The 20,371-nt window shown below is 58.0% G+C and overlaps 1 protein-coding gene across 7 annotated transcripts in view; it reads right to left on the reverse strand.

The window, feature by feature from the left end:
- Positions 1-10,296: 10,296 nt before the first annotated feature.
- Positions 10,297-20,371, reverse strand: part of KIAA0232 (KIAA0232 ortholog) — an 82,358-nt gene continuing 72,283 nt past the window's right edge. For 4 of the 7 annotated variants that reach the window (XM_043906107.1, XM_043906108.1, XM_043906110.1 and 1 more), the window contains 3 exons: positions 19,279-19,390; positions 14,896-14,993; positions 10,297-12,530 (listed from right to left, as the gene is read on the reverse strand). In XM_043906107.1, the coding sequence (XP_043762042.1) occupies positions 12,351-12,530; positions 14,896-14,993; positions 19,279-19,390 (390 nt within the window). In that variant the 3' untranslated portion in view covers positions 10,297-12,350. The remainder of the gene's footprint in view (positions 12,531-14,895; positions 14,994-19,278; positions 19,391-20,371) is intronic. The other 3 variants (XM_043906111.1, XM_043906113.1, XM_043906112.1) reach the window with 3 other exon arrangements.

Raw genomic sequence — 20,371 nt, forward strand, 5'->3', positions numbered from 1 at the left:
CAGTCCTCCAGGGAGATTCAGGCTTCGCCGAACAAGCGCAGCCACTGCCCCAGGGGAGACCCCGCCTGGGGCTGCCCCGGGGAGGTGAGCAGAGCTGGGTCTGGGCTTCAGGGGCAGGAAAGGGAAAGCTGGTCACCTGGCCTTCCCCGGGGTCCACCAGGCCCCTTCCCTGCGGGCCCCCTCGCCCCCAGGTCCACCCCCCCGCCCAGCCCACGTGTGGCTCAGAGGCTCCCACTCCAGGAGACAAACCTCTTCCGAGGCTCATTTCCAGCTGCCACCAAACCGGCCTGACCGAGCTTCCAGAAAGAGCCGTCCACACGCTGCCGCCCACGCTGCCTCCCGCCCTCTCATGGCCCGTGAAAGGCAAGGCCGCGCTTCCTCACCGCTGCGCCCCCAGCACGCGGCGGGGCTTGGAGACACCTGTCTGGCACTGTTGCCCCTCTCTGAGCCTCAGTTTCCTCATCTGTAGAATGGGGGTGACCGTCGCCCCCTCCCTGGCTCTTGGGAGCCCTCGGGTAGCTGTGTCTCTAGGGGGAGGCCGGGGCTGAGTGCAGAAGGGGCAGGGGCAGCACCACCCAGGGGAGGTGAGTGGGTGGGTTTCGGGGGGCCCTGACCCGGGCCCACACTGAACACAGAGCCTCCCTCAGCTCCCCATCAAGGCTCCCAGCAGACATCTATGTCAAAGTTATAGGAAGGGCCCAAGAAGCCTCTCTGAGCCTCTCCAGAGTCTTGTTCGGGGAGACCATGTGGGGTCAGAAAGAGGTCTGGGCTTACAGCCAGGAGACCAGGGTCCCCATCCTGGGTGTGGTGCCCAGTGTACCCCATGATGACGGGGTTGGTGAGTTTAATGTGCCCCAACTTAGACTGCTCATCTGTGAAATGGGCACATCAAGAGGTGTGGGGTTAGGTCTTCCCTGGTGGTCCAGTGGTTATGAATCACCTCACAATGCAGGGGTTGTGTGTTTGAGTCTTGGCTGGCGAACTAAGATTCCACATGTCACCCAGCAACTAAGCTGGCATGCTATAATGAAGACCCAGCACAATAAAAAAAAAAAAAAAAAAAAGGCATGGATTTACCTGCGGCGTGGAGCATGTGGCACAGACAAAACTCTGACATGTGCGTGTGGAGTGAGATGAGCTAGACTCTCACAAGGATGACTTTAGAGGTACAGGGAGAGCACTTGCATTCTTGTGCATTTTATATTGTAAATGGAAATAAGTGGGAAAGGCTGGCCTTCCGTTTGCAGAAGCTATTAATATAAAGCACCTTCATGGAGACCCTGAGTGGCCCTCGATGGGTCCAGGGCCCAGGTAGTCTGGGCCCCTGCTCATTAACCAGCTGGTGGCGTGATTTTTGCCTACCTTCTATGGGTTAGGAAACTTGGTCTCTTACCATGACTTTTAAAATTTACCAAATTATCTCCTGTATGCCAGGTCATGTGCTCAAAGCTAAGGACCCAGGAATGATTCAGGAGCAATCCTTTTTCAGTTTACGGGGGAGACAAGTGTGTAAAAGGATATTACATTTTTTCAAAGTTTTACTTTCCCTCCATGTGAGAGAGTAATACCCATTGTGGAAAGTCGGGCAAATGCAGACGTGTCCACAGAAGAGCATACAGGGGCTGCAATGCTGCCTTCCCGGTGAGAGCCACTGGAAAGCGCGCCACGCAAACCTCCTGTGTCCTCCTGTGGGGTGGGGTGGGGGCTCTGGGAGCCGGGGGCCGGGGCTGCACTGGGGCCTAGGAAAGAACCAAGGTCCCCGGACAGAACCAGCAGAGCTCCCTTCTCTGAGGGAGCAGAGGTGGAGGCCCAGACGTCACAGCTCCTCCTCCTTCGGGTCCAGGCAGACTCCAGAATTAGGCTCCCCTGCTGACCGAAAGGGCTTCCCCGGTGCCTCAGATGGTAAAGAATCTGCCTGCAATGCAGAAGCCACAGGAGATACAGGTTCAATCCTTGGGCCAGGAAGATCCCAGGAGGAAGAAATGGCAACTCACTCCAGTGTTCTTGCCTGGACAATCCCATGGACAGAGGAGCCTGGCAGGCTATGGTCCATGGGGTCGCAGAGTCAGACACGACTGAAGCGACTTAGCACGCATGCTGACTGAAAACCTCTCTTTGCACTTCCAAGTTATTATTCTTTACCTCTGGAGAGTGTTTTTATTGTGAAAGTTTCACCCACACCCAGAGTAGACTGAATGGTACAGAGGTCCCCTGCGAGCCCATCTCAACACAGATCCGTACTCTGCTCCTCCTGTTTCCCTCTCCCCATTCTTGTTATTTTTATTTTTCCTGGATTCATTTAGCCTGTACCTCAGATATATCAGAGCCCATGAAAATACTTCAGCTTGTTCTATGCACATCTGTAGTGGTAAGTGGCTTTTTTGGGGGGTTTTTTTGAGGCATAATCACAATACCATCAGATACCTAATAAAATTAATAATTCCTCAAGGTTTTATAACCCCCCCAAACATCTCTAAAAATGTCTTTTTATAGTTTGTCCAAATCAAGTTCCAAAGGTGTCACACTGCCCTTGGCAAACAGGTCCGTATATATAATATGTATATATTCATTTTTATTTGTTTATTATTTGGCTGTGCCGAGTTTTGGCTACAGCACGCAGGATCCAGTTCCCTGACCAGGGGTGGAACCTGGGCCCCCTGCGTTGGCAGTGTGGAGTCTTAGCCACTGGAACACCAGGGAAGTCTTTGGTAGCAGAGTCCTTTTGTCTCTTTTACTCTGAAGGGGCTCTCCCTTGGTTTTTCCCGCGCCACGTATTTGTTGATGACATTGCATTATCTGTGCTGCAGAATTTTCTGAGGTATGGATTAGTGGATTGTATGCGTGTGGTGGTGTTCAACAAGCCCCTCCTCCAGCCGCAGGATTCCCTTTAGACTCGGTTTTCATCTCAAGCAGCAGTTCTCAATTTTGCCCCCAGGGGAACATTTTGCAGTGTCCTCTGAAGAGGGTCCCTTAGGAGGCACTGAGCCGGAGACGGGAGCAGGCCCAGGGGAGGGGTCCCTCCCAGCATCCACACCTGGGCACTGGCCACACATCCGTCAGGAGAGGGCGGCTCGTCCCCTCTTCTGGTGATGACGTCACCTTGGACCAGTCTGTCCCCGTGCTGACAGCACGGGAGCTGATGAATCTGCAGCCACTGGTGATCATGGTCTTGATCAGCCGCGAGGGTTGCAGAAAGGTGAGACCTGCTGTTGTGTGTGTGTGTGTATAAGGTAAAAGGAGAAGGGGACCACAGAGGATGAGGTGGTTGGATGGCATCACTGACTCAATGGACACGAATTTAAGCAAACTCGGGGAGACAGTGAAGGACAGGAAAGCCTGGCGTGCTGCCGTCCCTGGGGTCGCAAAGAGTCGGACACGACTGAGCGACTTGGCAGCAAAATTATGACTTTAACACTTTCTCACGTACAGTTTGCAAAGGGCCTTCCCATCCAGGATGGAATAACCAGGCTCTCTCACTGCTCTGTCGGAGGCAGGTCCCATAATCCTCTAACGACTTTCTGCAGACAAGGAGGCTGAGCTCAGGGGAAGGAAGTCCCACGGGACCCCGCGGCTCAGTGAGAGCACCAGGCTAAGCCTGAGCGGGACCACCCAGAGGGCCGCCCGCAGACTGTACTGAGCTCACCCGGCTGCAAGGAATGGAGGAAGTGGTCTGTGATCGTCTTTTTAAAAAAAATTTTTTTTGTCAAGCCTCATGGCATACAGGATCTCCTGTGTGATTTTCTTTTTAAAAGCTACAAAAGTTCTACGAGATTCTCTAAAATCCCTCTCCAACCTGGGAGACCACCTCTCACCCAGGACACAGCGGTGCCCGGCTCACCCGCCTTCGGGCTCCCTGCCGCCTCCAGGCTGAGATCCAAACCCTCTCGAGGGGCGTTCAAGGCCCTCTCCCCACTGTCCCCCGCCTCACTGCGCCCGCCCCAGCCAAACCCACTGGGACAGGGAACTTGGGTTCTGGTTCTGACCCTGTGGGCCCTAAGGAGGGGATTAGTCCCTGGCCAGCACCCACAGGTGCAGGCACATTATTCCTTTTAACTCTGGGAGGTGGATTTCACATTTCCACTTTTCTCAGATGAGAAAACTGAGGCTTAGAGAGAGTGAGTGTCACTTCAAAGGCCACAGGGTGGAGGCCGGAGCTCCCGGGAGACTGGCGGGCTGGCCCTACCCTGGGCTCCCCGCACGGCCCCCGGCCAGCCGTCCTGCCCAGGGCTGGGAGGAAGGTGGAGGCCCCCCCGCGCTGCACTCTTATCGGACCTCCCCGGGAGGCGCCTCTGTTTTCTGTGATCTGCAGCGGCCCTGGAGAGCGGATCATGGCCAAGCAGGAAACCACGTTGTTAACGGCCGGTCTGCAGAGTCCCGGGGTGGAAACGGAGCCCCGTATGTTTCTTCCAGATGAAACGGGTAACTCGTTCCATGGGAAGGCCCTTTGAGGGTGTCAAGTTGAGGACTGTACCGCCTTCCTCCCCCGCCTGCCCTGCTCAGGGACACCACGTGGCCTTGCCAAGGCCATCAGACCATTCAGGGCAGAGCCGGGTCCCAATGCTTCACCCCACACCCCCAGCCCACCAACTTCCGAGACCGCTGAGTGGGGTGGAGCTTGGGGGCTGCCAGGCAGGGAAATTGGGGGGCAAGATGAAGAAGAACCAGCCTTCTAATGGCATGGCCACCTGGGCTTGGGGTCTTCCCCACTTTTCCTTCAAACTGCTGAGAAATTCTAGATGTCTGGAGCTCGGGCAGGCTGGAGAGACCCTCAGAAGTTTATCTCGGAGAGATGAAAGAGGAAACCGTGGTCTCCTAATCATTGCACAAGTAGGGCCAAGGGAGGCTGACCTGCTTAGAAAAATGAAATTTATTTCCAGCATCAGGCTCAGGGTCTGGCACATCGTAAGCTCTAAACTAAGCTCTAAACTCCAGCTCTAAACTGGAGAAGGAAATAGCAACCCACTCCAGTATTCTTGCCTGGAGAATCCCTTGGACATAGGATCCTGGAGGGCTATAGTCCATGGGGGTCTCAAGAATTGGACACGACTTAGCGACTAAACCACCACCTCCACCAGGCTCTAAACGTGTTTGTCAAATGAATGAATGCAAGTTTCCAAACTCTGGTTTTGCAACCAAGGCCCAGAGACGTCCCTTTCTTCTGAACCGGTAGCTTAATGCCAAAATGAAATGACACTGGCCCCCAGAAGGCTCCAGACTCTCCCTCCTTCCATGTGACGACTCAGGAAGGTCCAGGCGTGGACTCCAGGCTCCTCTGCTCACCAGGCTTGTCCAGGTAACAAAAGGCCCTCCCAGCACGATGCCACCAGGCCTGGGAAAAGCGTTTTTGAGTGAGGACCAGAGTTCAGCGTGAGGACAAGACTCAGAGGCTCAGGTCTCCCCACTTCCTCCCCAGCTCGGGAAGGGGAGGTCCACGTGAGGGATGAGCCTGGGGAAGTGAGGCGCCCAGAAGGATCCCTGAGATGCTACAAACACCTGCATCATGGGAGAGCGGCCAGACTCAGCCAGCACCCTGGTAGGGCCTTAATGGGCAGGGGAGGTAGCCAGCTGGATGGAGTGCCCGGCAGTCTTAGGCTCCCGAGGCTGGGCATGGAGACAGTCACAGATGTGTGTGTGTGCACGCGTGGTGACCGGCGCATTGCAGGGAGCCAGGGTCTGCCACTGAGGGCGTCTCCCCAGGGTCCCCAATCCCTCTGAGCCAGCCACCCTTGGGCCTGGATGGCTGCAGGGGGGGAGGCCGAGGGCCCAGGCAAGCGTTGGCTGAGCAGGGCTGCCCGCGATTGTTGGGGAGCAGCTCTCGGGGTGCGGGAGCACGCCACGGTCACGTCTGACGTGTGTGACGGCAGGAGCTGGGTCCTGAGCGGGGCCACGGGAGGGGCCCCAGGCCTGGGCGGGGAAGAGCTGGGAGGCAGGCCTGGAGGGGCCGGATGTGCTTGACCCTTGGTTAGCCCGGGGGTCTCAGCACACAGCCAGGGCTCGTCTTGGGCAGAGGGAGGACCTACCCCAAAGTTGGCCACCCGGCTTGGACCTGTGCTGCGGCCCTCAGTCTCATGGCCTGCGGCCCCCAGGCCTCCCTAGCCCAAAGCTCTGCAGTCAGTTCAGCTCCCCCTCTGGGGGGATGGGATGGGAGGGGGGCAGTGTGGAGGCCGCTTGGGGTGGGGGTCCCCCCCACCCCCCCACCCCCACCCCCACCCAGGGGTGACCTCACAGGTCTGCTCACTCAGGCGGGCGGGCGATGCTCTGGACCAGGCCCCTGGACTTCCTGAGGCTGGAGGGGGCGGCTCAGAACCGGAGCCCAACCCGCAGGGACAGGAAGGAGCGGAGGGGAGGAGCAGGGGGTGGGGAAGGCCCAGGTGGGCTCGGGGCCTGTCCCCCCACACCGGGGGGTGGTGGGGAGGAGGCAGCGTTCCCTGCCCGTCACCGGGTTGGCCCAGCCTGGCCCTGGGAGCCTGGGGAGGGGGGTGTCCTCGATCCGCGGCCAGGGAGAGGGTGCCCAGCCCAGGGTCACAGGCTGGCCAGGCGCCTTCTCGGGTGGGCAAGGAGAAGGGAGGTCCGCGGGCCCTCACGCAGCCCCCTCTGGGACGAGGCTGGGGGCCCAGGGCAGCCAGGGTGGGGCCCAGAGGGTGGGGCCTCCTTGGTTCCCCCTGAAACAGATCCCCCCACCCCCCACATGACCCCTGGGCTGTGGCAGGAAGTGGCCGGCCCCGGGTCTGAGTGGCAGCAGGCCGTGTGCCTGGGGCCCTTCTGCCCGCCTGGTGACCCTGAACCAACAGGCACACTCGGTTCTGCTGCTACCGCAGCCGCCCCCACCAGGAGGGACACGGTGATCTCGTGACGGGTGAGAGGAGGGCTAAGGCGCCGCCTGAAGGCCGCGTGACCGCGCTGAGCACCCAGCCCCCGCCCCCGCCCCCCCCAGCCCCGTGCTCTGCAGGGCCTGACCCTGAGGCAGGGCTGGGCAGCCACTGGGTGGAGGGAGGGGAGAAGGGGAGGAGAAGGGGAGGAGGGGTACCCGGCTGTCCCAGGCTGGGTGTGCCAGCTTCCACTGACAGCCAGGGCAGCGAGGCGTGCATGCTCACCCAGGAGTGGGTGGCCAGCGGAGGGGGCGGGCGGGGGGGTGTTGGCTGGGCCGGGACTTGGCCCCCGACAGCCTCACTGCACGGCTCACGAGGACCAGAAAGAGACTGTTTGGCGGAAGCGGCTGACCCCACACGCTTTGTAGAATGGGGTTTTTGGCGAGACGAGAGAGGCTTTCTTTGGGATGGGTTCTGTGGTCAGCGTCCACTTCGAATCCTGGCTCCACCGCCCACCAGGTGTAAAGTGGGAAAAGAAAATGTTAAGTCACTCAGTTGCGTTCGACTCTGTGACCCCATGGGCTGTGGCCCACCAGGCTCCTCCATCCGTGGAATTCTCCAGGCCAAGAATACTGGAAGCCATTCCCTTCTCCGGGAGAGCTTCCCGTCCCAGGGATTGAATCCGGAGTCTCCTGCAATGCAGGCGGATTCTTTACCATCTGAGCCGTGCCACAAGCTGTGAGACCTTAGCAAGTGATTTAACTTCTCGCTGTGTCTGTTTTCTTATCTGTAAAATGGGGCCACTGTACCTACCCCACAGGGTTGTGAGTAAACCCTGCTTGGACGGGTGCCCAGTGCGTGGCGAGCCCCCCGTGTGGGCTGGCAGTGTTCCCGGCCCAGACAGGGTGATCCCCGCCGCCCACCACGTGGCAGGCCAGCTGCAGTCTCTAAAAGCAGTGGCTCATGTCCTGGTCTCTGTGCTCCCTACAGCGCGGCCAGGGAGGCCGCCCACCAGCGGCTCTCAGGGGAAGCCGGGCCCCCCTTTCTGCCCCTGGACCGCTGTGCAGACAAGCTGGCCTCCAGGCCCCCGTCTCAGCCACTCAGCCCACGTGCCCGGGCCGCCGGGATGGCACGTGCAGTGGTACTGACTGAACCCCAGCACTGCAGGCAGACACCCACACGGGGGCCGTCACACCTGCGCCGTCCACTTAGCTGTGACGCCTCGATTCCTGGGAACAGAAACAGTCTCCAGGTGACTAGCTACGGTGCGCAGGGCGCCCCCCTCCCCAACCCTGCTTTGGCCGGTGGGTGCCCTTGTGACGCTCACGGTACTTTGTAGAACCACAGTGAAAGGATGGAGCTGATGGCTGGTGTGGCCTAAGGCGCACACCTGTGCCGGGAGGTGACCGACGAGAGAAGCCCTGGACACAGCGGAGGGTGCACTCCCGGGACACCAACCATCTCGGTGGACACACGCCCTCTGCTGCACTGCTGGCCTCTGGTCCTGCCTCTGTGTGGCGGCCCCTCGCCACCATACGGACCACCCAGCCGGTGCCAGGGCCAAACGGAGGAAGAGGTTAAGGTCCAGCTGGTGAAGATGATGGGGGCATGCCGAAACAATGCCGCCCGATGTGTGGTCTGCAAGTCAGCGCTCGGGGGCTCATCTGGTTCCAGGAGCTGCTCTAAGAGCTGGGCCCTGGGCCTCCCCTTACAGATGTCCTCTCAAACTGGGCTGCCTGCGGACTTCACAGAAAGCGGGGCTGAGGCGGGCTGGGAAAAGTGAGGCTGACCCCTTTAGCTTGTCTGCAAGATGCAGGCTTCAGAGATCTACTCTCCACAATCGTGGGAGAGCAGCTCTACCCTCTTCAGAGGGAGAGGTATGTATGTGTGCTAAGTCACTCAGTTGTGTCCGACTCTTTGCAACCCCATGGACTGTAGCCCTCCAGGCTCCTCTTCCGTGGGCTTCTCCAGGCAAGAATACTGGAGTGGGTTGCCATTTCTAACTCCAGGGGATCTTCCTGACCCAGGTTTCGAACCTGAGTCTCTGTGTCTCCTGCATTGGCAGGCAGATTCTTGACCACCACACTACCTGTGAAGCGTGTAAAAACATGCCCGCACATCCCAGAAGCCAGAAGGATGGGCCGAACACAACTCGAGCCCTCTGTGCCGATGGAAGGCGAGTGCTCAGCGTCCGGAGGGTGAGAGAAAAGGACGTTTGGGTTCACACACAGGTCCATGGGACCGCGTGTCCGTGTGGATGTCCATCCAGTGGCAGGCGTCCCGAGGGCTGGAATTGACCTTCCAGGGCCGCTGCCCGAGGAGGCCCGTGGTTAAAGGCTGTCAACAGAGAAATGTGACTTAGGGTACTGAACAAACGTGAGGGGAACTTTCTCCATGTTGGCGGAACTTATTAAATCCGTGTAATAGAATCATAAGCTATAAAAGTGACACAGATTGTTACTGACATGAAAAGATCTCTGAGGAAAAACCTATTTCTGAAGCTACAGAAGAGCAAGTGTAGTACAACCCTTACTAAAAACTTCTCTCTATATACAGATACCCACATAGACACTCAGCTGTCTGGGAAGGTGTTTCGCACAAAGCTTAGAAGCTGTCCTCTTGGGGTGATGGAGGTATGGATGAGTTTTCTTTCATACTTTTAAAATAATACATTGATTTCTTAAAATGTACAGTCATCATGTTATATAAATACACATTCCCCTAGCGCTCCCCCAGAACAAAAAGACTAAGGTTTTTCTACCATCACAGGACAAAAAGGTGTTTTTCTTTGCAAGATTCAGGCAGTAGTTCCTAGGGGTGGGAATGGGGGGGGCAGGGTAGGTTCTTTTCTCAGCAAGGCCCCACCCACTTTCTCCTCCAGCAAAGCAAATGCCAGCACTTTCAATAGTGCCCCTAAGGAAGAACTAAAGAACCTTCATCTGGAATTTAACACATTATTGACTGGGGGTGATCTTTGCAGAAATTAACACCTATGGGTGTTACCTAAGTGGGAATTACTAAGGTGATTTGTTACATTAAGTGAATATCCACATGATTTCTGGTAAGTTGCTAAGAGGAGGCTGGTGTTCTTTTATAAAAGAATCTTTGCTACGATAAACAAAGACAACCAATGGCTTTTTTTTTAACTTTTTTATTTGGTGTTAACTCCACAAGAAAACAAAACAAAACAAAAAAATCGGTTACTCTGGTGTACGTGAAATCAGAACGATACAACCACGGGAAAAGAATCTCAGCCCAGGAATGGGAAACTGGTGCTTCAGTGCTAAGATGTGCAACGCGCTTCATACCACAGTGCGTTTCAGCGTTTTGCCAACTTTTTAAAGAGATGCTTTTTCTTTGTGATCACTCACTTACAAAACTGAAAACCACAACTTTCAACTCCGTCGCTGAGAGCCTCCGGGCTTCAGCCACTTAGCTACGAAAACAAATAAATACGTAATCTGTTCACTCCCTCGCCCGCTTGTAATCCATTCCCGTTCCCCGTGGGAGGTGCGACGACTTCCCGCCAGTGTGAGGAAGTCTGCACCATGACCACCTGGAGCCTTTTCATGAAAAAAAAAAAAAAAAAGCAGCTGTCCGAAATCACCGAGCTAAAGGTTGTGTCTGAAATCTATTTATTTGGTCTCGGCTACACAAGCAACGATTTCTAGGATGATCGTCACTGTAGTGATTTTTTTTTTTTTAGGAATTTTACAACTTCCAATTCTTTTTTTGCCTTTGCTGTTAAAAATTATATTTCAGTGCAGACGCTAATCAATTTTTAGGAAGCTCTGGAAGAAAGAAAAATACATAAACCCTTATAAAGTCTGTAAATAAATAACAGCAACATAAAAATCTTACACACGCGCGCGCGCGCACACACACACACACACACACACACACACAAACCCACTTTAAAGTGTCAAAGATGTGCTGTATAAAAACAAACCCTGACGTGTGGTGAGACCAAACCCCACGGCCCATCAGGTTTCCCACAGTGAGGACAGAGAGTGCCGGGGGGGTGACTCCACGGCCCTGGAGGGAGTTTCCTGCGTAATCATGAAGGCAAGGCAACGAAACCCAATGCCTGAAGCAAACCACGTATTCTCGGCCAGCTCAGCTCCCAGCTAGTACATATTACGTGTCTAGTGCCTGCCAGAATCAGTGGTGGTGCTGTCTCATCCAGTTAAGACTTCCCGACGTTACGGACACGCTCAACTGATCTCACACGTCGGTTAAAAAAAAGAAAAGTAACTTTAAACGTTTAGGTTTTGCAAATATTGCTCCTTCTAACTTCAGCCTGTTGCGCGGCGGCGTGAAAAGCTTGAGGAAGTGACCGCTGTGAAACGGATGGGCCTGGACGAGACGGATCGAGCCCTGGCTTCCCGACGACACGGGCGGGGGGCCTGTGGAGCCCTCACACGAGTACGGGAGAAACCAGGGCTCTGCTCCCCAACCCGCCACACACAGAACTTGCCCAGAACATTCTCTCAAACACAAAAGGAGATCTAAGCTACGCTAAGTCAGAGCCACGAGCGCAGCCAGCTGCTGCAGCCAAGGTCTCTTTGGGGTCGTGAGGTGGCCTTTGTTGCAGGTCAGACGTTTACAATCTCAAGTTCTGGGGGGGGGCTTGGATTCCATGTTGGTCACCGCAAGAATCTCACCTGCAACTCAGGTCCTCACCGAGTATTGCAAGACTCACCGCAAACAACCCTGACCGGTGTCTGGGGGGGCGGGGGGCAAAGAGACTGCGACGCGAGAGCGGGCTGGGGTGCGCTGCCCCGCCCTCCGCCCCACCTGGCCTCACATGCCACCCCGTACCTCCAAGTCCTTGGCTGCCTCAGCTAGCGAGGAGGTCACCGACCATGGCACTGTCCATGGTACGTACTCTAGGGGAAGATCCTAAGATAGAAAACACAGTATTTTTGTTAAGTCTCTAAAAGCACACCCTTGCAGTTCCTACGTTAAATGTACATGAGATTTTTTTTTTACTGAATGGAGACCCAGGATGAGTCACCCGGGCTGCCCTCTGGCCTCCAAAGACAGGCACTGACCCGCTGCGGGGGTAAGCGTTCACACCCCAGTTCAGAGAGGACAGAGCCTGCGTGTCCCCGAAGCTAGAGTCTCTGAGGAGTGGACGTGGGCGCTGACGCTGCGATGCTAGCAAGGGGGGGGGGGGGAGGGGGGGCAGGGGCGGTGACGGACTGCGGCCGGAAGGGGGCGCTGCGGCAGCGAGAGGACGCGGAAGGCAGTGATGCTTCTAAGACGAGCACATGCACACCCGTTCTAGTCTAGTTCAGAGAGCCAAGAATTTTAACAGCTTGGAAGAAGGAAAAAAAAAAAAAAGAAAAGAAAGAAAATTTTCAACAGGACAGCTGTCCTCAACTCTAAAATAAGCAAGAAGAGAATTACTGATCTGAACCAGTTAATTGAAGAAGAAACCTAAGTTGTTTAGATTAACAGGCCTCACAAAAGGGTACTTTCCCCCTCACATAGCAATTAAAAAAAAAATAACTTGTACTGCTCTGCGGGGGGGCGGGGTTAGAGATGAGTTCGGGAGAAGAGCTCCTCCTCGCCGGGGTCCGCCCACTCGCCTCCACCGTCAGAGCCCGAGTCCTCCGCGGCAGAGCCCGCGCTGGAGCGCGGCGTGCGGTGGAAGCCGTTGGGCTGGGCTCCGGCGTCCGGCTCCGCTGTGCACCTCGCTTCATAAACAGAAGACACCTGAGGGGAGAGGGACACGGTCACAGAAGGGGCCGGGGGAGGCGCTTTTTTCACATACAGAGATTAGGGAACAAACTGATGGTGGATATTTCCCGGTGGAGAGTTACCAGACTCTCAAGTTCTCCTGTTTGAAAGCAAAACGAACCACCTCTCCCTCCTGACCGGTAAAGGACCCCAGACCCTGATTCTCCACGTTCCAGCCCTCCGGAGTCTCCGAGTGCGGCCTCGCCCTCCTGGGGCTCTCATTCCAGGGACGGACAGCAAGCAGACCGATCCACCCACTGCCCTCCCAGCTTCCTGCTGCGCTGACCAGCTGGGGCGGGGCGGGGCGGGGAGGGGGGCGCTGATGGGGCTCCAGACAGGAGTGGCAGGGACAGCGTTTCTTTCGAGGAGATGCTGAGAAGAGAGCTGGGCCACAGAAAAAGCAGAGCTGGCGGGGACCCTGGGGGTGTTGCTTCTGAACTGGGGGCCCGCTGGCATGGGGGACTTTTTAGAGAAACTCTTGGTTGTATGGGACTGCCCCCCCCACCCCCAGCAGACAGGCAACATCTCTGGCCCTCGGGACACTAGCTGCAAGTGGTGGTCCCTCCCCAGTCACAGCAGCCAGCAATGCTTCCCTGCACCGGTCACAGTTAATTAGCCACGTCACCCTCCCCCGACAGTGACTGGGTAATTCTTCCCGCTCCTCCAGTGATGAGCAATGCCCCGTCGGTCATAGTAACTAACAAGCGCCCCCCCCCCCCCCCCAGTGGCTAGCAAAGCCCCTCCCTCGTGGTGACCAGCACCCCTACTTACTACAGTAACTAGCAATGCCCCGGCCAGTCATAGTGGCTTAGCAACACCCACCCCGCGCCCCAAGCATCCGCCCCCACCCCCATCTCCAGATGGCAGTACTGTCCCTGGTTGAGAGCCCCCAGAGGAAGGAGCACAGAAAGACTGCCACACCAATGGGGGAGCGGAGGACGTGGGAGCAGAGAGGCACGCGAGGGCAGACACAAAGGCCTGGCAGGGAGATGCATCCACTCCGTGCCCAAGGGCGAGAGGACATCGCGGTTAGCAGTTGGCGGGGGTCGAACTCGGGGGCTGAGGGCACGGCTCCGGCCGACACGCAGGCTCTGGCTGCGCGACTTCAGAGGCGTGTTCGGGAAATCTGTGATCGTGTGTGCTCGGTCGTGTTGGACTCTCTGTGACCCCATGAACTGGAGCCCCCCCCCACCCCCGCCAGCTCCTCTGTCCACAGGATTCTCCAGGCAAGGATACTGGAGTGGGTTGCCGGACCCTCCGGGGACAGGGGGTGGGTGGGGGGAATCTTCCCGACCCAGGATAGAACCTGCATCTCCTGCTTGGCAGGCGGGTTCTTTACCCTCAGAGCCACCGGGGAAGCCCCTCGGAATCTTTCCAGGCCTTTAGTTTTCTCATCTGCAGGCCGGCACAACAGCACCCGCCTCCTGGGCGACTGAGGCAACAACGCGTGGCTGCTGTGCCTTGCGGTGTGAGAGAGACTGTTGGGGGTGGAGGGGCGGGTGGAAGCAGGAAGCCCGCGGCGAAGCCCACGGCAGCAGCGGTGCGGCAAAGGGGGCGGGGGAGTGTGAACCGCGGAGGCGGGAGAGGCCGGAGGACTGGGGTCAGCTGAGAGGTGGGCGGGCACACGGACTGCGGAGGTGAGGAGGGACAAGAGCGAGGAGGTCTGGGCACTGAAGCTGGGGCGGCGGTCAGGGGGCAGAACGGTCACGGAGCTGGATGCAGAGAACGCTGGGGACCCCCAGACGCCTGTCTTGATGCGTTAAGTCCAGCAGGTCCACGGACACAAAGACCACGGGGGCGCTGGGGGGTAGGGGTGGGGGGGACTTTCACAAGACTTCGACTGACACTGACAAATCACGCCGAGAAGCCAGAGGGGCTCCTTTGGACTCATTCAGCTGCTGGCCTAACCAGGCGAGGTCCGGGCCCTCCCTGAGCCGGCCCCACAGAGAGCTCGGGCCAGCGGACACGGTGCGTTCAGCTGCTGCAGCGCCGCAGCGGAGCCCCACGCGGGCGGCGGGCGGGTAGGGCACACTCGGGGGTGTGAGTGGGGGGCTCCTTCCTGATGCGCATTTTGAAAGGTGGAAAGGGTGTCCACCAGAGCATTTTAAGGGGGAACGGCAGGGTCAGCCGTGTGTGGGGCAAACACGCTCTGGCAGGAGGGACGGACTGCAAGGAGAAGGGGGGCGGGGGGAGGCCTTGGCGGTGAGTGGGAGGCGAGGCAGGCCAAAGGGCCGCAGCCGCAGAGCTTGGTGACGGGAGAGGCAGCCGGGAGGCTCCCGGGTTGTGCGGGGCGCTGGCGGCCACTGCGAGTTAGTAGTAAGGAGGAGGACAGTCCACTTACCCTATTAAAATCTAACAGACGCTCTTCATTACTGGGCATTTCTTTAACATCTGGATACTCTTCTATACCATTCTCTCCCTTGGCATTTGTATAACATTCTTAAATCATTTTGAATGGAGAAGGGAAAAGAGGGAAAGGGAGGGAGATTTCATTAAGACACAGTCATGAAACGTACCATTCTTCTTTTTTTTTTTTTTTGCTGAACAGTCAGATGGCTAAAAGCAGACATGGTCAGCCTCAGCCAGGTGTGCGCCAGGAAAACGTTAGGCCAGTTTTAAAAAATGCTTCTAATGAATTGTTCATGGAGTAAAAAAAAAAAAAAGAGGCCAACATAACCGTTAATCCCACCACGAGACACTCTCTCAACAACACACTCGCACCTCTAGGTGACAGGCCCTGGGAACACAGGATAAAAAGGGCCCGCAAGGCCCCGGGGCTGGACGTGGTGCGGACGGATGACGCGCCGCGAACACGCTGCTGGAGAGAGACGCAGCGCAGACGAGAGGAGGGGTGACGGGAGGAAACACAGGGCAACACCCTCTCTGCTCTTCCTCAGCTCAGCTCCGAGCTAAGCCCTCGGAGGACAGAGGAGGAGGGGGAGGGGGCGCGCAGCGTGACCGGGGAGGGCTCGGGACTGCACGCTGGGAGCCGAAGGCATCAAGTACGAGTCACCTAGCCCTGTGGGTCTCAACCCTGCTTTCGCGTGCAGATCACCTGGGGAGCCTTAAGACCAGCCTGGAAGCCCCAGTCTCAACCATTTCCGGAGGGGCTCCCCGGCGGTCCTGACGCTGGGCCGGGGCTGAGGCTTACTTAACCCAGGCGCCTTCACTCTGTGGGAAGGGGGCAGGGCAGGGGGCCTGACGTCACGTGAGTCAGCATCCAGCCAGCCGGCAGTTACTGCGCGCGCGATGAGATGGGACCCGCGGGGCCCACGGCGGCAGGGCCAGCTGGAGGACCGCGCCTTCCCGCCACCCCCGGAGGAGGGCCTGTGCACCCTGTGTGGCCTCCCCACAGAAGGCTGCACTGTCCACAACCTTCAGTTCCGACAGCCTGGGGCCCTCAACCTCCCGGTGCAGATTCTTGAGAAACCCCAGGCTCTGTGATGAGACAGGTTGTCAGCTGACTCTGGAGGATTCTACTTAACTGTGCTGTAACTGGGGGCAAATTAGTGAAAGAGCCCCAGTGCTCTCATCTCTAGAGAGACTTCTGTGCAAGTTAAGATGGGTGTGCGGCCTCAAGTGCAAGGTTGGCACAAGTGGCAAATGTCTTCTCGAGCACTGCTACCCACGGCCCTGGCTGTGGGCCCACCCGCCCTGGGATGGGTTAAGCTGGTTAAGACGCCCCGGCTCCACCGAGGCAGGAACCCAGCACCCTGCCTGGGCCATCAGGTTTTCTCAGCTTGCCTGTCAAGCTCTCATCATCCCCGCATCCCACGGCACTCGCTACCCCTCGGATGAGGTGGGATGGTGACTATGTCCTTGGCTGGGACTTGCCAGTAGGTGGAGCGGGTCTCCCCCAACCCCGCCACCGTCCCATTCTCTTCCTTCTTTAGGGGTTCTATGCGGACAGAAGGGATCAGTGGATGCCACGGGTATCAGGAGAGGGCGATGCTGACTGCTGTCAGGGTTCTCCATGGTCCCCACGTTCCGGGTGACCACAGGCCAGGCCAGTTCTGGGCATTTTAGCCTTTGCAACTATTCTCTAATTAAGAGAGCCATCACTTTCAGCCTCGTTTTACAAATACAGACTGTGGAGGCACAGACAGGCCTGTCATCGCCTGAGGTCTAGCAGCTGGTGTAGGAAGCACTGGGTTCCAGCTCAGCTCCATCTGCTGAACCCTTAACCATCACGTACAGAGTCCCTGCAGAGCCCTCTCTCTAAGACCACAAGAACACAAATACTTTTCGAACCCAGTGCGGGAGCCCCGCAGACGGAAGCCTGGGACAGCCCAGGGAGGCACAGTCGCACGGTCCTCGTGGCGGGCGCCCTGGGCCCAGCAGGTGCACTCCTCTCCCGCCCGGCTGGGCCCCCGTGTGGACCTCTGTCCACACACGGTCTCGGCTGTCAGACGCCGCCTGCCGAGGCCCCTGCGTGGACCAGGCCTGCAGCTAGTCCCAGCTGTCACATGCTTGGGTCCTGATTCCCTGGGGTCCCTGCGTTTCTAGTGCCCAGAACAGCGCCTGGCATGAGATAGGTGTGCAAGAAGACTCTGCCAAGGGAGCGTGTGTGGGGATGCACAGCAGGGCCAGGGGGGTTCCCTCGCCGCCCTCCGGGGCCATGCCGCTGCCCTCCGGGGCCTCCGTCTCCCGACTCGCTTGGAAAAAGGGACGCTCCGCCTCCTCCTCCCCCACAGGGGGGCTGGGGCTCCCGGGTCAGGCCCTGACTCAGAGCTGCACGGATTCTTAGGAGGCGTGAGTGGCATCAGAAGCTTCAGGAGCGAGGGGAGTCAGCAGGCCTGGCTGCTGAGCGGGTGAGAGGCCACCTGGTCTCCGGGCTGAGCTTCTCCTGAGACTGTGCCCCACCCTCACCACCCCGCCCCCCCGCACTGGAAGAACCAGGCTTTGTGACATCACCACCAGGCAACCACCAGGGGTAGCTGTGAGTGGCAGGCAGGTCATCTGAAAGCCTGGCTACCGTGCTTGTCCACTGAGAACGTTCCTGCAGGCCACACCGCAATTACAGAGAGCCCCGTGTGCCACGAGCTGCGTGCAGCGCCTCCAAGGCACGCGTGGGAACCACAGGCCAAGAGCTGCAGCGGCTGCCTCGCCAGTGACAGGAGGCCAGGCTGAGGCCACCAAGACACCCCGCGGCCCAGGACGAAGCCGCCCAGGGTGCTTGGGTCACCCCCACGGCCCAGGGACGAAGCCCACCCAGGGCGCTTGGGGGTCGCCCCGCAGACCAGGGTGCTTGGGGGCCACCCCTGCCTGCCCCGCACCTCCTGGGCCCCCTGGCCCTCCCCGCCCCCGTTGCCCGTGACCGCTGCTGGGGCTCGCTCAGCCAGGGCGCCGACGGGACTCAGGTCAGGGTCCAGTCTACACTCCTATCGTCCCCGCGTCTCCCAGGCGCCCTGTGTGGAGGCCGCTGGAGAGAGAGCATGCTTGGACCTCAGGGCTACGGCCTGCGTGCAGGCCTGGGCTGAATAGCTAGTTCTGGGTGTGCCATCTGAGGCAAAACCAGGCTTTTTGTGGGTGCTGTAAAGACTGAAGCACCTTGGAAATAATGAAGAGCACCTAAATATTAGCTAATAGCAGAGGAGCCGGCCTTCAATAGAGGCTGTTAAATAAAAAAGATGCTGGAAATGAAGACTCTGCTGCCCTCATGACCCTCGGGGAAGGAGGCTGACAGGGGTGGGGAGCCGCTTCTGTGCCCACAGGGCAGAGAGGAGACTCGAACAATCCCAGGTCCCCTGGCCGGCTGAGGCCAGGCAGCAGGGCGCTGCCCCGCAGGCGGGGAGGGGAGACGGGACGCACACGTGAATACGCAAATACCAACCGGAGCCCGGCCTCCTCCCACGGCTCTGCGCGGAGAGACCGGAGGCCAGCGCTGCAGCCGGCAGAGCGCAGGCGGCCACGGCAGGCCGCACAGGGTTAGCCTCGAGCTGACCGCTCAGCCGCCGCCTCGGTTCTCTGCCTCCCCCAGAATGGCAGAGCCGGGCCGTTTACTGCTTCCAAGCCCCCCCCCCCGGGAGGTTCATGGACCTTGGGCAGGTTCCCCAATCTGCCCTCCGTGTCCCGCTGCCTGGTCTGCCCGAGTGCCCTCCCATGGCTCGCTGTCACGGAAGGTCACTCGGCGACCTCTGGCCTCCTCCGCACAGCGCCCCGGGGCTGCGCTCTGCTCCCCGTCCCCCGCAGCTGCCTTTGTCCCGCAGACGCGGCGAGAGCCCAGCTCCCCGGCAGGTGCCCTCCAGTCTCCCCATTGCTCCCCACTCCGATTCTGTTGCTAGAATTGCTTTAAAAAATAAATGCACCCAACCTGACACCCTCCAACGTGAGCTCTTGTAGGTGGCCCTCTCCTCCTCCCTGTTCAAACTCTGCCTAACGCGGCAGAACTTGCGAGCCTGCTGACCAGCTTGGCTTGTCCCCTGCTGGTCTCTCCAGCCTCGCCTGGGCCCGGCGATTCCCACCCTGACTGGCCACCGACACTTCCGCCTTTGCCCCCCTCACTGGGGGCTTATGTGTCTCCACGGCCCGCCCAGCCAGAGGCTGTTGATGGGTGTAAGAGCAGGGTCCAGCCTATGCTCACCTCTTGTGTCCCCAGTTGCCCCTGACCAACGCCCGCCACACGAAAATGCTTCTGGACCAATATTCACAGCCAAAGGAATAGACTGCTCTTTAAGGAGTTAAGAGATCTGAGCGGGTGAAGGATCACGTCAGGTCTCCTTACCTTCACACTCCGAGGCAGGGAAAAGAGGCGAGTACAAGGCTTTTTCCCACCAGGTTTGTTTCTCTTGACTTCGGTTCATTCCATGCACATCAGTGTTCAATACAGGGAACTGCTTAGATTAAACCAAACACAGACCAAGTTTATAAACTTTCACGATAAAAGGGAAAATTCAGGCATTATCAATAAATAACTGCAAACCCAGGATTTTTTTAATTGATCATTTTTTTTATATTTTTCTCCATTTTATGGGCTTCCCTTGTGGCTCAATTGGTAAAGAATCCACCGGTTCGATTCCTGGGTCAGTAAGATCCGCTGGAGAAGGGTTGGCTACCCACTCCAGTATTCTGGCCCGGAGAATTCCAGGGACTGTACAGACCACGGGGTTGCAAAGAGTAGGACACGACTGAACGATTTTCCCTTTCACTGTTCTACTAGACAAGGTGAACAACAACAAAAAAGCCACGTTCACAGCACATAAAGGAAGTTTTTGTTCAAAAAAGCACTGATACTGGAAATGGGAATATGAAAAATACAACAGGATTATCACAAGACTAAAAAAATAGGAAGTAACCTCGAGGAAAGCAGGTTCCCAGATTTGGGGACAGCAGAGCTGGAGGGGGCGGGGTGGCCCTGAGCCCCTCCCCCCACTCTCTTCTCCTTCACACACACAGGCAGGAGGGGGTCAAAGAAGCAATGCCACCTAATGGTCTTTGCAGCAGTGATCTGCTTCAGCGAGAACCAGAAGGAAGCTGAGACTGAAACCACGTAACCAAAGGGACAGCGATTCAGATTCAAAACAGGAAACGGAGGTGGAAACGAGAGGAGGGCGGGACTCCGGAGCACAGAGAGACCCCGCAGCCAGCCCGAGGAGGCCGCGGCCCCCGCACAGAGGGAGGCGCCCACGCCGGGGAGGGGACCAGGTCGGAGCCCGGGCCCCACCCTTCACTGGCAGAGCTCCCGTGCTCCAGCGGGACCTGCCCACCATCCTGGGTGGCGAGGGCTAGGTGCAGTGTGGCCATCACACGTGATCAAGGAGGACCCAGGCGAGGGGTCCTTAGAAGACGGGGCAGGGCCAGTCACAGCCCCCACGGGT

This window comes from Cervus elaphus, chromosome 6 (genome assembly GCF_910594005.1).
Source record: "Cervus elaphus chromosome 6, mCerEla1.1, whole genome shotgun sequence".
NCBI lineage: Eukaryota > Metazoa > Chordata > Mammalia > Artiodactyla > Cervidae > Cervus > Cervus elaphus.